Source organism: Paramacrobiotus metropolitanus, unplaced genomic scaffold (assembly GCF_019649055.1).
Source record: "Paramacrobiotus metropolitanus isolate TYO unplaced genomic scaffold, Prichtersi_v1.0 Parri_scaffold0000003, whole genome shotgun sequence".
NCBI classification, from domain to species: domain Eukaryota; kingdom Metazoa; phylum Tardigrada; class Eutardigrada; order Parachela; family Macrobiotidae; genus Paramacrobiotus; species Paramacrobiotus metropolitanus.
In genome coordinates, this window is record NW_026570223.1 from 2,071,393 (window position 1) to 2,085,834 (window position 14,442).

Consider the following 14,442-nt stretch of genomic DNA (forward strand, 5'->3'; position numbering starts at 1 on the left):
GGCAGTGTTGGCTGCAAGCAGAGATTAACTGGCTACTGCAGGGCTACGCAGTGAATTAAAAAAGTAAGTACAAGTACTATGTACATACGTATTTCGAACTTTTAATATTTGCTTAGCGGAAGTACAAAATTTGTCCTGTATTTTGCTAATGCAAGTCGGTATACCAGAAGTCTTATTTTTGTAAACGAGTACTCGTAGTCGGAAGTACGATATGTTTATTGTTTAATGTTTTGCATAAAGCGCTGCCTCAAGAAAATGGGAGATGCTTAATTGCTTTTGTCCTTTGAGCATTCTTACAAGGCGTGTGTCCCTTGCTTAGATAGAGCACATTTGTATATAACAAGTTGATTATTAAGACTTAGCCGGTTTGCAAGTCTCGCCACAGAGTTTTTCCCTTTGAGTTTTTTAAAGTAACTGCAAGACAAGGATGCGATCGCTTCTTGCTTTAATAATAGTTTTAACAGCTAACTTCATTAACTTAAATTATTTACTTACTGTACTTAACTACTGTAAATGATACGAGTAGCTGTGTAGCAACTAGCAAGTGAATGAAAATAAACGGAAACTGTCTCCCGTACCGTTCTCTAGCCGCACTACTCTCAAGCGGCAGTCAGGTGCTCATGATTACGCAGCATAGCTCGACCAATAACACCACAGCATGTGCTTTTCGTTAACTGCGAAGACCGCATTTCAACGGCATTTGCTCTGGGTTCGCCAAACAGAAACTGCAGTTATTTCGTCCGTTATTTGCCATATGCCCCTGCCATTCTCTTCCCGAGTCTCGGTAAGCTTCTGCGCCCGCTGTTTCTTCTGTTCTCGCGAAAATATCCAATTTTAAATAGCATTTTGTAATTTTGATTGTTTGAAACTTTAGAATGCTTTCGGAGTCCCAAATTGATAATTATACAATTATTTTAAAGATGGGGTTGAAGCGACGTCGGTGCGGCTTTTAGCTGCAGTATTACCGAATACCGATTACTGCGTGATTTTTTTCTGGAAAGTTTTTTTTATTTGGACAATGGTCAGACGTACAGTACAGTGCGTACTCGTATAACTGATACTATGGTTTTTCTATCGTTATTTTATGTGTCATCCGCGCAACTTCGGTCTGAATTTTCGCTGTTTTGAAACGGGTAATTTTGCAGGTTTAATATCCCTAATTTGATGAAAAACGATGTCTGTCACCCCAGACAAACCCATGGTGCTGCAGAGCAGCGACGTGGTCATCGTCCAGCTGCCGTTTGAATTCGAGAATCTCTTTCAGCAGCCCGTGCTCCCCTCCACCTCCACGAAGAAGCCCGAGACGGCGGCGGAAGCTGCGCAGGCCCTAGGCCTGGTCCCGCGCTACCGTCGCCGTCAGAAAGCCCGCAAATCTCTCATGCAGCACATCGACGAGATCGACTCGCCGCTGTTGCGCATCTCCGAGTGCGGCCGGGAGATCTACTGTATTCCCTGCGAGATGAACCTCACCGAGTTCGGCAAGGTGAAGAAATCCTCGGTGAAACTGCATCTCAAATGCAAGCGCCACCTGTTTAATCTCAAGCAGCAGGAGAAGAAACTGCGGCACAGTTTACCGCCGGAGATCAAGCGCGATGATGTGCTGGGACTGTACAAGTGTACACTGTGCGGGAAGGCCATTTCCAGTGATCCGCACGATGTGCGACGGCATTGTGCGGGGAAACGGCATCAGCGGCTGCTGGTCTCCGAGGGGGACGATGTAGAGGAGACGGAAGATGAAATCGTACCCAATACGGTGAGTGTGCTTCGTTGCAGTTTAGCATAAAAATTAAATTGCCATGAATTTGGCATTATGCTATCTATGTACATTGCAGTTTACCATAAAAAAGATTTTGCCATTAAATGTTTGAAACTTTGAATCCATCCTGCATGATTAGCTGTACTGGTACGGTAACTGGTTTACTGAAGATTGAAGCATATTTGCCTGTACCGTGTACGAATGATAATTAATTTAATAAGTACTTATCGTAATGCAGCTAGATTGTTGGTTGTGTTAATTTATGTTACTCCCTTCGGGCTTCAGTTACAGTAATGTAAGAGCTCTAATAAGTCAATATTTTCTGTGATTGTTAATAAATAACCAGTATATTTTGCACACACACTTTTTAACGTAATCATTAATTTCGACGTTTAATTGATACAGTTATTAATGTTGGTTTGAATTTTCTCAGCTGAGCTGCAGACCGATGAGCAATTTCGATGTCATTAAAAATTATAAAAATATATCGAAAGATTTTGGTATGCCTTGTATAAGCATAATGTAAAGGAAAATTTCCGTTCATGTTTTGAAAATATTGAATATCTCCAGTTCGTCGCTGTCGTTGCACTACGCCCTTGGCCGGATCTGTAGATCTTTTATGGGCTTCAATTTGTTAATATCTTGTTTTGGCAGCAGCTCCTGTACTCTGTACTTATTGTGCGAGGCGACTATAATTCTCTTCATAAGCTTGTTGTTGCTTGCAGATTTTATCCCCCAAAAATCTGAATGTTGGACGATGTTTCTTACTTGCTGTCATTTGTTTTTAGATCGAAGAAGTAATGCAGATCGAAGAGGGAGAACCGGAGATGATTCCCACCAAACAGATGTGCGCGCGCGCCTACAACAACGAATTTGTTTACGACGTGTTGGATTTTGTCATGAAGAGCAACTGCCAGTTAGGTGTGATTAAGAATCTCAAGAAACTGCTGAACAAATGGACTACGATGAAGTTACCCACGTTGGACACCATTCGCCGCAATCACTTGCCTCGTTATTTAAGTCTAAATCCTGATATTGCACAGAAACGAGAAGAAGGTATCGTTTATACATGAATTGCTCTATCCCTTCACATATCGCGTGGGGAATATCCATATTTTAAGTGGTTGATGTAGTTTATGGGCTGTGATTACCCCTTTAGGAAATTCGAATGTTCAACGCTGCAAAAGAATTCCATGTACTGATAAACACTTAATATTCGAATCTTTTATTTTTTGTACAATCATTAATGCAAAAAGTGTCTAATTTGTTCTTAAAGTATGTCGGGGTTTTTTACAGCCGCCCTGAGACGCGCAGCTAAACAGCGACAAAAGGAATCCGCGGAATTAGCTGCATTGGAAGCCGAGATGATCGACGATGGAACTGATAAATTTATCCAGGGTGAGAGCTTCCATCTGGGCGTTCCCGTGGGTTCCGTTACTACCTTGGATATTGAACAAGCCATTAAGGCGCTGGGTGCCGGTCAGGAAGGATTTTCCATCTCCGATCTGGTGCAGTCCGTGGCAGAGGATCCCATTATGAGCGACTGATGGAGTGTGGGTTTTTCGGTGATATGCATGCATGTGGATCTTGAGTCTCTGGATTTAGACATCTGTGTAGTGATATTGTCTTGCTTACCTGAACTTTCTCATAAAATGATAATGACAGTACAGTCGTTGTGCTTATTCACATTAAACCCGTTTTCGGATAATTTTTATATTTGTTTGAATGCCCGTATGCCTTTTTGACTTTTCCTTTTAGTGAAATGAACCCCTATTTGTTATAAGAAATGTTTGTCGATGGAACGAAATAAATTGCCAGTTAAATACGATGGATTTATTACCGACAAGAAATTATGACGACTTCAAGTAGCAATGTGAGAAATTAGGTAGTTTAGCCGTCAAATTTACTGTATGTAATTTGGGTCGAAAACGATTTTATATCATCGTTTTTTTCGCTTTTATTGATAATGACTAGTGACCACCGTCAGATGACCGATATGTCCGTCGTTACACTTTGCTAACCAAATCGTGTTATTCATTCGCATCCTCAGTTAAATCACTACCACATGAAAGTGTTGGAGGCTTATGCTGACCCATTACGACGACAGCTTCAGTTGCCAATTACTGGTAGTGATATTCGGCCTTACGCTATATTGATCTCCACAGAGGCTTTTCTGAGACGTTTGTAGCAATGGCGAAACAACGGATACGGAATTTTATCACTTTAATATGTTTCCCATTATTTTCCTTCACCACCGCCGCGCCTGTGGCCGATGGCACCGCCCTCGAGAATCCGGCCATGTTTGCCCGAAGTTACAGCGCCAACACCGGAAGTGGCCAGGTGCGTGATCCGTACTCTGACAATTTTGACGCCATGTACAACTCCATGGATCTGGCTAATCAGCCGGCGCGCCAGAAAGTGGCCATCAGCCTGCCAAACCCGCCCGGGCCGCCGCGGGCACCCCGCCCGCGACCCTCACCCAACTTCTCCCAGTACGAGAACGATCCGAACCGCGGTCCGCAGATGCCGCTGCCACCACGGCCGCCTAATTCATTCGGCTCCATGGATATCACGGTGAATTTTCCCAAGTATACACCGAATGTGGATGATTCGTTCTACGACTCGGACGCCGGTGCGCAGCCGATGACCTATATGGGCGGAGGCACCGTGGGAAAGGGGAACAGTTATGAGACCGGCGATACGGATAATTACGGAGGAGCGGGCGGTATCGACAAGTATGCGCGCGATCTGGAAAACAGCATGTTTAAATAAGAATTAGTTGATTGTTTAGTTTATTTGTTATTTGTACTGAATGCAAGTTACCTACTCTGTGGTCAGGATTTTTTTGTGTTGCGACTTGCGAGGCTAGTCTAATAAAGCGAAAAAGGTTCTTACAAGCAGTGCCGATCACCTCCAAGAAATTCTCACATATCACTAATAAAACCGTTTGTTACTGTACGCTTCCGCGTGAAAACGAATTATTAATGACTGATTATATTTCGTAATTTTGAAAAATATTAAGTTGTATGCTGGAAATAAGAGGACTGGAATAAACACCTATTTACCATGTACAATATGTATGTTACAGTACGACATTTCGGCGTTGATGGCTGATTGCATAGGCAAATACTTGCACTAATTATTTTTATTCTACAGCTCCGCCTTAACTTCACATACAATCTGATACAGAGTACGCTTGTATCGGCCTCCGGCGTTAAAAATACATTTCAGAACAGCATTAGTCCATTGATGTGATTTTATTATGAAGTTCCCCATACCATCTGCAGTAAGTGGATTTATCAAAGTAACAAGTAAGAGCGACCGGCGGAAGTACGAAATAAGTACTACTATGCGGCGACGTAATAAATGTCCGTTCCCCGTGGTGGGCTGGAAAGTTTGTTGGACGGTTCCGCTTTTGCCAGCAGCGTGCAGCCTTGCATGCCCATTCCGGCCGAATAATGAGCCACTTTACAGGTGGGATGGATATCGCACAAAGCTTTGCAGTCCTTGTCCGTTGTTCCATAGCTACTCTCGAGCACGGTTTTGACCTTTCTTGTTCCGCAGCGGTCCAGCACCTATGAAGATATCACTGCGCTGGGAAAATTTCTTGTAGGCGAATCCAATTAACTCGTTTTCGTTAGAGTCAGCTCGTCCGAAAGTGCAGTCAAAGTTTGCAGGAACGAGACCGCATTTTTTGTCCTTGATATTGTAAGAGGCGAAGCGGCAATTGGCATCTTTCTTGCATTTGCTGGCACAATCGTCCACCGATCTGCTGGCGGTGTATGCGATCTTGTTATCGCAGGTGACCGAGCGGGATTTGATTTCCAGCATGTTACCTTTCTATAAAAAATTATTAAAAATATGTATTTTATACGTGATGGAAACGACAATGTAACGATAAATCTAACTGCTAAATTCCTAACGTTTATTTCTGGTTTCTGTTAATTGTGGCTCTATTTCGACTGACTGCACTTCGTGGTTTCGAATTATGTTACTTAATCCGACAGTGTGTTTTGTGTCCGAATACGAACGTTGCATTTTACAGGTTACACGTGCACCTTTAACTTACGAATTATTATGAAAAAAATTGATATTACTGTGTATATATGTTTACTTACGCTATCGCCTGCTCCGTATGTGACGGTTGCTGTAATACACAATGTGCCGTAAGTACTCTGTACACTGGTCAAACTAACAATAAATCAAAACAGTAAAATGATTTGTTTGACCTTGTATTAACCACCAAAAAATTATAAAAATAGAATGGAGGACCTTACCAAAACCGGCAAGAAAAACCAAAGATAAAAAGGTTGCCATGTTCTCGTGGAGATTCAGTGGATTGTTGGATAACGTTTCTGGTACTAGTTAGTCAAACCGGAATATAGCGTATTGTACGGCTTACAGTTGTGCTTACTACACTACAAATTTGTGTGTCTGAGAAACTTTTTTGTTGCGTCCATTTATACTGAAGTATACTTTTATCTAACTGTGTAATTATTCATAACACGTGTGCTGGAACCTGTTGTTATCCTTAATAAATTTCCTAGACTGTAAACATCGAAAACATTTCACATAAACACTTACTTGGGGCGTTTTTACATCTTGAAAATCCTGTATTTTGTTGTTTGTCCCGTTGTAGGAAAACTTGATTGCTTACCGTGAACAAATGACCTAGAGTCTGGCGGCATATCAGAAAAAGTGATTCTGCTAAGAAATACTGCTAAATCATTTGCTCTGTTATGAAGTTTTGTCCTTCGTAGACCAATATATAATTTCTGATACCAACGCCAGGATGCATTGTTCATCAAATGTAAGATTTCTACCGATAATTAATTGGGAATCTGCAGAACTAGTTTCGATTTCATGACACTGTACAGAGTGCAACACATTTTTAGTCCTACCATAGAATCTTAGTCGACTGGTAGTGTGCAGATACAGCGTAATCCTTACTCCACGTGAGTATGCCAGACGTGTCCGGTCCGTCAGGTCAAATGTACATAACAGATCTAGATCGTTAATGCAGAATTCAGAAAGTGCTGAAACCAAATTTTATAAGAAGACGGCCGTTTTCTCAGAAGCATAATACTAGTATTGCAATATCCGTATACAAGTAGCTCGTTTGGTAATATATGGTATTTGTTCCTGTGACCGGAAGTCCCAGCTATCTACTATAGCTTTAGACATACGGCTGCAAGGTTGTTGTCTTCCCGAGCAGGCGTCTGTTCAACCGGAAGCGTTGTGGGAAACTGTAACATGCATGCAGCAAGGAGACAAGTAAAAAAAAACTGTTCATAAAAACTTCATATTACAATGCCCTGCATGCCACGTAAGCGCGGAGGCAAAAGGATATTGTAGATTGCGCTATGGATCTGTCTGTTTATTGTTTGTGTGATTTATCATGGTTAATGGTTACGAATTGCTCCAGTAAGTTAATTTTCTACTAACAAATAACAGCAACCGGTGTGACAAGGCCATGGGCTGTACGATGAGCCTTGACGTGGCGGGACGACACTGCCGAAACTTTACTGGCTGACCTGACCTTTACTGGCTGCAGAAACTGACCTTTATTGGCTGCTCTCTGTTGTAGCATATAACGCGCCACGCCAGCATTACATTGTTGTTAGCACTGATAGCACAACAACAAACAAACAAACTCCTCGAAGGCTAGGTTGCACAATTAATGATATTGGCAGCGCTGATGATGGAAACCACTTAACACTTCGAACTACGAAAGGATGACACAATATAGAACAGAAAATCTTCACTAGAAGCGGGAGTGCTCGCGACCTGTAAAAGTTGATGGGCATTACGCGGCGATGAACGCCGTGTTCGTTCCCGACGAGCCGGATATTTTGTTGGACGGCTGCGCCGCCGCTTTCAGCGTACAGCCATGCATGCCCATTCCCGCCGTGTAATATGCCACTTTACAGGTGGGATGGATATCGCACAGGGCCTTACAGTCGTCGTCATCGGTCCCATAACTGCTTTCTAACACCGATTGACCTTTCTTGTTCTGCAGCGATCCGGCACCGATGTAGATATTGTCGCGTTTGGTAAATTTTTTGTACGCAAATCCGATCAGTTCTTCCGTCTCGCTCCGTCTAAATGTGCAGTCGAAATTCGGTGGGACGATGCCGCATTTTCTTTCCTTGGTATTGTAAATCGCGAATCGGCAGTTAGCATCTTTTTTGCATTTGCCAGCGCAATCATCCACCGATCGGCTGGCGGTGTACGCGATCTTTTTATCGCAGTCGACCGAGCGGGATTTGATTTCCACCATCTTACCTTTCTAGAAGCACATTTTATGCATAATTAAAACAAGTAAAAATAACTTATTAATGTAAAGTACACCAACTAGAACATAATTTCCAATCGTTTGCATTTGCATCGTTTAGGACATTTTGCGGTACTTTTGTTAGAACGGAACTTCAAACTAACTGATAAGCAGATATACGAAGTATGTACTGAACTCTGTTTCACTAGTTTTTTATTTTAATTTATCGTTATTACTCATCGTTTTCCACTAGTGATATAAGAAATTAAAGTTAATACAAAATTATGCACACGTACGCTGTCTCCTGCTCCATATGCCAGGACCACTGTAAAACGCAAAGTACAATAAATGTAAGTATTGTGTATTGTACTTAATTTATGTTAGTACTTAATTGTGTATTGTACTTAATTCACACTGTTGGACATATTGCGAGCCGTGTACTCCTAAATTAATGCTGAAAGTTATTTCAAAAAAATAATTTTTTCACACCTTTTTACCTACTGTTATAAAATTAGGCAAATAGAATGGTGTGACTTACCGAATCCAGCAAGAAAAACCAACGATAAGAAGGATGCCATGTCTTCGTGCTGTCTAAGCAAACTGCGACACGATACGCAATGTACCGGTCAGTACATGTACAGAGTATCAAATTAAAACTTATCAGGACTTCTGATTCAGAAGCGGTATCAGCCGAACCGATTTATATACTTCGTCTTATAGTTACTTTTCTAATTAATGGCGTTTACTGCAATCAATCTGCGATTAACGTTAATTAACATTTTTGGCTAGCACCATGAAAAAAACTTTTCACTTTAACACTGCCCTGTGGCGGCGCGAATCTAAAAAACCTGTATCTTGTTGCTTTCCCTTTCCGGCTTAGGTAAGTAATTAATGGGGACGCCCAAAATAGAATGTAATAAGCAAAAGTAACTAACGGCCTGTCGTAAAATTAAGTCTGGTTCAAAATAGCACAGTTAAATAACGCTCTCCTGTATTTTGAGCCGTTCCAGATGCCTAAGCTATGCAGGAGTAGCTCCCGATTTGAAAACAAGCTTTAACAAATTAATACAACGTGTTCTTACAACATTTGGATACATCATACATCGGTTTGCCGACTTTTGTATGAAATTGACCGCTATAGTATTTGCAGGACCACAGAGGCGCTTAAATAAATTTGACACCACTTCAAAAACATTAATGTAAACTCAAGCGAGAAGAGTATACAAAATGGTAATGACCAGTGCGCATAGATAGCGCATTTGGGAAATGTGAAATTGTTATTAACTGGCCGGAAATACGAATACGTTCGATGAAGCTCGATTATTAACTCACAGTCAAATAATTATTTCAAAATTTGATCGGAACTTCCTTTTAGATTACACAGTTAATCAATGTGCAGTACTTTACCATGAACTCCTTATTCAGTCTTCCTAATCGTTAAAAATTAAATGCAGTGTTGCAACTGTATAAGTAGTAGTTTAGACACGTGTGCTGTAGCCGTTTCGTGCAAATACTTTTTTGGAATGCTTCATATTCAGTTTTTCCCAAACTGTGTTTATCTACAGTGACATTATACGGTATACCCAACTTCCCAGGTAGAAGTATAAACTGTACTTACAGTTACCGGTATGGTTAGTATGGGTTATACAAATTTGTATTTACGTGGTGAACTGCAAATGCCCAAGGGTAGAGAAATTCTTCCATTTGATAAAGAGGCCTTCTATCCATTTTCCATGGTGGAGAGTTATTCGCCTGACATGCACTTTACCTGAAACCTGTTTTTCTCATCCACCAAACACTACTGTTGATTAAAGTTTTCAGCTTGGATTGCGTTATTGCACTATGTACGGTATGCACTATACAGGCGCAATCCACACCTACGGCGACGTGACGTGTTTCGACCAAGCACAATAATAATTTTTACCGCGACCAGACAGTTGTGTTGTTCGATCGGTGCACACTAGAGCAGCGCCGTCGTCGGCAGAATAATAATTGTGTTCATTTGTTGGGCGGCATAACTGCACCGTTGGGAATTCTTGCGCGTCGAACGAGTTGCACGTTTACTTCCTTCCATAATAATTATTACTTGATATCCATCAGCTACCATGCCGGTTCGTCGTATCGAGGATCCCAACCGGAAGGGCGGACGCGCCAGGAGCTACATTGACAACAAACTCCGCACCAAGAATGGCGAATTGGTCCCGCTCAGCGCCGACGCATTCCAGCAGATCTACCTGCATTATGACCGAGACGGTATCTGTACTTTATACTCCTACAATTTAATTTAGCGACACAAATTCAAAAAGTTCATTGTCGTGGGCTACTGGTGGCAGCTTGTATATCAGCAGAGATAAAACATAAACTTGTTATTTTTATCAATTTGTATGGATTGATTATATGTATATATGTGTTATTGTGTCAGCTTTTTTTTAGGTCAAATGAAATATTTATTTCTACTAAACGAACAAAGCAAAACAATTCAGTGGTACTGTGCACTTTATGGATTATTAAGTTATAATCGATACTAAGGCCAGCGTTCTATTGGTTATCTGGTAGTGCGGTGCAATTCGTAATCAGCTGCAAGTAGCAAAATTTGTTTATGCAGATAATTTTTTCGAAATTCAAACGCATCGAAAACTGTATAATATAATATCTGTTTTCAGGGAATGGTTATTTGGAGCGCGATGAAATTGACAAATTTCTTAAGGACTACCTGAATTCTTCCTTAATTGGCCTCGGGGTAAGATGAAAAATGTGTCATTTTTTAGTTACTGGAGGTGTACAGCTAGAGAATACAGTACAGAGTACTCTGAGCGATTGGGTTCAGCTCAAAAAGCTTCAAAAACAACAATTATGGTATACTATAATATGGTGGCTAAAGTACAAATGTACCTAAGTAGAACATTTTCGTAGTTAAGCGGCAGTCTGTGCTCGTCATTGTTCATTGTTGGGATCAGAAAATGTCGTAGCAGAGAAATTTCCACGCTAGAACGTTACTTTTTTTGAAAATGCAAATGAAACACATGAAAACAATTCTCCACGCTGGAGTTGTATGTGGGGATTTGGGGTACCTTTTCTTGCTGACAGTTGTATTAATCTCTGTATAGGCACTAACAATTAATACAGTTTATACAATCTGTATTGCTACCGGTAAAATTACATGTTTCATTAATTTCACGAATGTGTCGCTAAAAGTATTTTTCCAGTAAACCGGTTAACTGTTGTGCAGAGCCTTGACGGCTTTTTTATGCCAAAACCTCTATACCAAAACAGTTTCCTGAATTTGTTTATGCAGCTATTTGTCTTATCATTAAATTTCGGTAAGTATTATGGGCACACGTGTTTTAAGTAAACGTGCACTGTGTTAAAAAAATTTATTTTGTTACACTTTATGAACCAAATCACTGCAGATTCCATAAGTGTACAAGTATGTATACATAAGTGCTGTATACGGTGTGATTTAGGAGCAAACCCGTGTTACGGATGAGGAAGCTCAAGAACTCCGAGGAATGTTTATGGAAGAATTCGACGAAAACAAGGATGGCCGCATTTCCCTTCGGGAGGTAAAACTTTCATCAGTAAATCAAGCTTTGCTTTATAGTTTTTTGCAGTTCAGTGAATACTTACAAGAAAAAAATTTATTAGTGATGCTGCAAATATCAAGAATCCTTTCCGCCGATTAACCAAAATTTTTTTGTGTAAACGTTAATTTACATATTCCGTTAAATGCAAACTGCAATCAAGTCAACTTAAAATAAATTGGTTCTGGTTGCAGCTGACATCGATTCTGCCGGTAGAGGAGAGCTTTTTCGTTATGTTCCGCCACGATAATAAATGGGAAAAGGGTACCGATTACATGAAGGTAACACCAAATTTGATTTCAAACTATATAGATATAAACAGTGCAGATCCTAATGCATATGGTTTAACTACTTGTACAGATTTGGAAAAAATACGACCGCGACATGAGTGGATACATCGAGATTGATGAATTGAAGGTACACCTAGTTGTACAAGGACTACACGTAGAAGCATAAAAGATTTGGAGTTTTACCTTTTGCTGAAGGTCTAACTGTCTGTTACGTTCTCTTCGAAATACCTGGTTGCGTTCCTGTAGACCTTGAAAAACTATGATATAAAAAACGTGTCTCATACAAAACATAAGATAATAATATTGTAGTACTCAATAATTTACACACAAGAAAAACTGTGGTAATAATGTGCATCCCGAATTTAACAAAAAAGGGTTTTATTTTACAGACATTCTTACGAGATGTTGTGCAAAGAGCAAATCCAAACCAGCCCGTTAAAGAAGACCGTCTTGACGAATACACCCGCATGATTGTATGTCGTGCTTGAACTACACAGTCTACACTGTACAGTAATGCATTCTGTAGAATCTTATTGCCGTACTGTATATGCAAAACCCGCAAACGATTATCATGGGATAGCAATCAGAAACTGGGAAAAATATTGTCCTTTGGCAATTTAAGCCGTGTTTTTCAATTAGCTGCAGCAAGTTTTTAGGTAAAAATTTGGATCATAAACCAAATTAGTTGTATAATGTATTGACCTTTAGGACAATTAACCCTCCGGAGCAAAAGAAATTAACTGCACACTGAAAGTGTTGTTTAACAAATGCGATAAATGCGATTCTTTGCAGATGGAAGCCTACGATACCAACAAAGATGGGAAACTCGGAATGTCGGAATTAGCAAAGTAAATAAACTGACGCACCCGTTAATTAATAATCCATAAATCGACGCATATGAGATGTCGATAATACTTTGTATATGGACAGTAATGGCCTGACTGTATTCTTATTACAGGTTACTGCCGCCGGAGGAAAACTTCGTGCAACGAGTTCTTGACAAGGTGTGGCCCACGTAAAACCACTTCCCTGTCAATAAAATTATTGCAGGGTTTTATTTAATTACATGCATTGTGTTTGCTAGGCCATATCGTTGCACAAAGTCAGCTCTTCCGATGTGGAACAAATTCTCAACAAATATGATAAAGTGAGTACCTCTGTACCTTGCATTATTATTTCACTGCACTCACCGTACATGACTGTGTTAAAGTTAATCCCATATGAAATTTACGATTAATGTCAATGCACCACGAACGTATAATTACTTTTTCTATTTATCATCGCACACAACATTTTCCAATGCCGGTATTAAGAGGCTCTGTAATTAGAACATTCAATTTCAGGACAACAGCGGCACACTGGAAGGCAATGAATTGTCCAACTTGGTGCGGGAAATTTTATCGGTGACCCAGTCGTACTACAACGCCAGCGATGTGTATGAGATGGAGCAAGCTCTTCTGAAAGGGTGTGATGTCAACAACGACGGACGCATTGACCGTCGCGAACTGGCGCTGATTATCCAGGCCATCGCCAACTCCCAGACTTCCGGTGCAAAAATTAAAAATCAAATACGAATAAAAGAAACACCTTAAACGGCAAAAATTACTCAATTACCTAATCTATATGAATATTTATTTGACACCGCTTTTCGCAGATGACCATTCGCATGAGCAGAAAACCGATTTAGCCCGCCGTGTATACCAGGGCCGCAAGAGCCAATACATACTGTCGTACGTGCCACTGGACGCCGATTACAGCCATAAACACGGACATACCCACCAAGTCCGCCACTGACTTATGTCCCACAACGGGGGCAGCGTCGCCCATTGAATAATAATTCTTTAATGACAAAATTTCATTGTTAGTTCCATCGTACAGCATGGCATGAGCGAAAGTGAATTGATACCACGACGGATAACCGCAAATGTAGCGGAATACTGTCCACGATATTTTCTGTAGCATTTGGATTTGTTCTTGTTAATTTCATAATAATGACATTATCGTTTCGATTTTTTTCTCAGCTAGGGCGGTTTTGGAAGTTTACGCTGTTTTGCCGATTCTTATTGTGAAGCATTTAGGAAGCATTTAGTAATAAAAGTACTGCCAAAAAAAGATTTCTGCACTTCCGTAGAAGCCGGTCTATGCATCGACGTAAAGTTAACTCGCCCTTATTACCCACACTGGCACAGTACTAACTTGTTGCTTGTATTATTGTACTTTTTATTATTGTTATCCCGTAATGCGTGTAAATAACATAGCAACACTGATTAACACTTGAAAGTATTTTATTCGAACTGGCTTTTGATGTCAGACGCAACAAACCGATATCCATTTCTGCCGTTTCGCAGAATTACTGTACGTGCAAAAGACCTTCACTGCGCGCTCTGATCCGTAGTAGTTTATTAAACCAGATGTGAAAATTTTATTAATTTGCTTTTTTATTGTACTATTTAACGGAGAACCGGCACTTTTCCTTTATGATTTTCGGCAAGATGTACAAATTAGGATGATGTACGGTACTGTCGGTACAATTTAAACCAT

General features: G+C 40.5%; 4 protein-coding genes across 4 annotated transcripts; 2 read left to right on the plus strand and 2 right to left on the minus strand.

The window, feature by feature from the left end:
• Positions 1–1,171: 1,171 nt before the first annotated feature.
• LOC129593800 (uncharacterized) lies at positions 1,172–3,575 on the plus strand (the record flags this gene model as incomplete). The annotated part of the gene is made up of 3 exons (XM_055490266.1): positions 1,172–1,753; positions 2,545–2,812; positions 3,053–3,575. Coding segments are annotated over 3 exons (1,101 nt in total), but the record flags the coding sequence as incomplete, so codon positions are not given.
• A 1,362-nt stretch (positions 3,576–4,937) lies between these two features.
• On the minus strand, positions 4,938–6,199 carry LOC129597223 (uncharacterized). The gene is made up of 3 exons (XM_055494696.1): positions 6,034–6,199; positions 5,875–5,903; positions 4,938–5,596 (listed from the first exon to the last, which is right to left on the minus strand). The coding sequence occupies exons 1-3, from the start codon at positions 6,071–6,073 to the stop codon at positions 5,282–5,284; spliced, it is 384 nt and encodes a 127-aa protein (XP_055350671.1). The 5' UTR covers positions 6,074–6,199; the 3' UTR covers positions 4,938–5,281.
• A 1,106-nt stretch (positions 6,200–7,305) lies between these two features.
• On the minus strand, positions 7,306–8,799 carry LOC129596417 (uncharacterized). The gene is made up of 3 exons (XM_055493694.1): positions 8,569–8,799; positions 8,327–8,355; positions 7,306–8,045 (listed from the first exon to the last, which is right to left on the minus strand). The coding sequence occupies exons 1-3, from the start codon at positions 8,606–8,608 to the stop codon at positions 7,563–7,565; spliced, it is 552 nt and encodes a 183-aa protein (XP_055349669.1). The 5' UTR covers positions 8,609–8,799; the 3' UTR covers positions 7,306–7,562.
• Positions 8,800–9,818: 1,019 nt separating this feature from the next.
• Positions 9,819–14,013, plus strand: LOC129594863 (calbindin-32-like). The gene is made up of 11 exons (XM_055491720.1): positions 9,819–10,283; positions 10,694–10,770; positions 11,495–11,593; positions 11,806–11,892; positions 11,972–12,028; positions 12,291–12,374; positions 12,694–12,749; positions 12,860–12,905; positions 12,986–13,048; positions 13,245–13,449; positions 13,556–14,013. Exons 1-11 carry the CDS (start codon positions 10,136–10,138, stop codon positions 13,693–13,695), a joined length of 1,062 nt encoding a protein of 353 aa, XP_055347695.1. The 5' UTR covers positions 9,819–10,135; the 3' UTR covers positions 13,696–14,013.
• Positions 14,014–14,442: the final 429 nt, after the last annotated feature.

What these genes read in the sequence shown, in the direction of transcription:
- LOC129597223 (XM_055494696.1), bottom strand. Translation starts at nt 6,073, where the DNA reads ATGGCAACCTTTTTATCTTTGGTTTTTCTTGCCGGTTTTG. An exon ending in GGTTTTTCTTGCCGGTTTTG is followed by an intron (nt 5,904 to 6,033) that starts GTAAGGTCCTCC and finishes TGTGTATTACAG; the next exon opens with CAACCGTCACATACGGAGCA. An exon ending in CATACGGAGCAGGCGATAGC is followed by an intron (nt 5,597 to 5,874) that starts GTAAGTAAACAT and finishes AATTTTTTATAG; the next exon opens with AAAGGTAACATGCTGGAAAT.
- LOC129596417 (XM_055493694.1), bottom strand. Translation starts at nt 8,608, where the DNA reads ATGGCATCCTTCTTATCGTTGGTTTTTCTTGCTGGATTCG. An exon ending in GGTTTTTCTTGCTGGATTCG is followed by an intron (nt 8,356 to 8,568) that starts GTAAGTCACACC and finishes TGCGTTTTACAG; the next exon opens with TGGTCCTGGCATATGGAGCA. An exon ending in CATATGGAGCAGGAGACAGC is followed by an intron (nt 8,046 to 8,326) that starts GTACGTGTGCAT and finishes ATGTGCTTCTAG; the next exon opens with AAAGGTAAGATGGTGGAAAT.
- LOC129594863 (XM_055491720.1), top strand. Translation starts at nt 10,136, where the DNA reads ATGCCGGTTCGTCGTATCGAGGATCCCAACCGGAAGGGCGGACGCGCC. An exon ending in CCTGCATTATGACCGAGACG is followed by an intron (nt 10,284 to 10,693) that starts GTATCTGTACTT and finishes ATCTGTTTTCAG; the next exon opens with GGAATGGTTATTTGGAGCGC. An exon ending in GCCGCATTTCCCTTCGGGAG is followed by an intron (nt 11,594 to 11,805) that starts GTAAAACTTTCA and finishes TTCTGGTTGCAG; the next exon opens with CTGACATCGATTCTGCCGGT.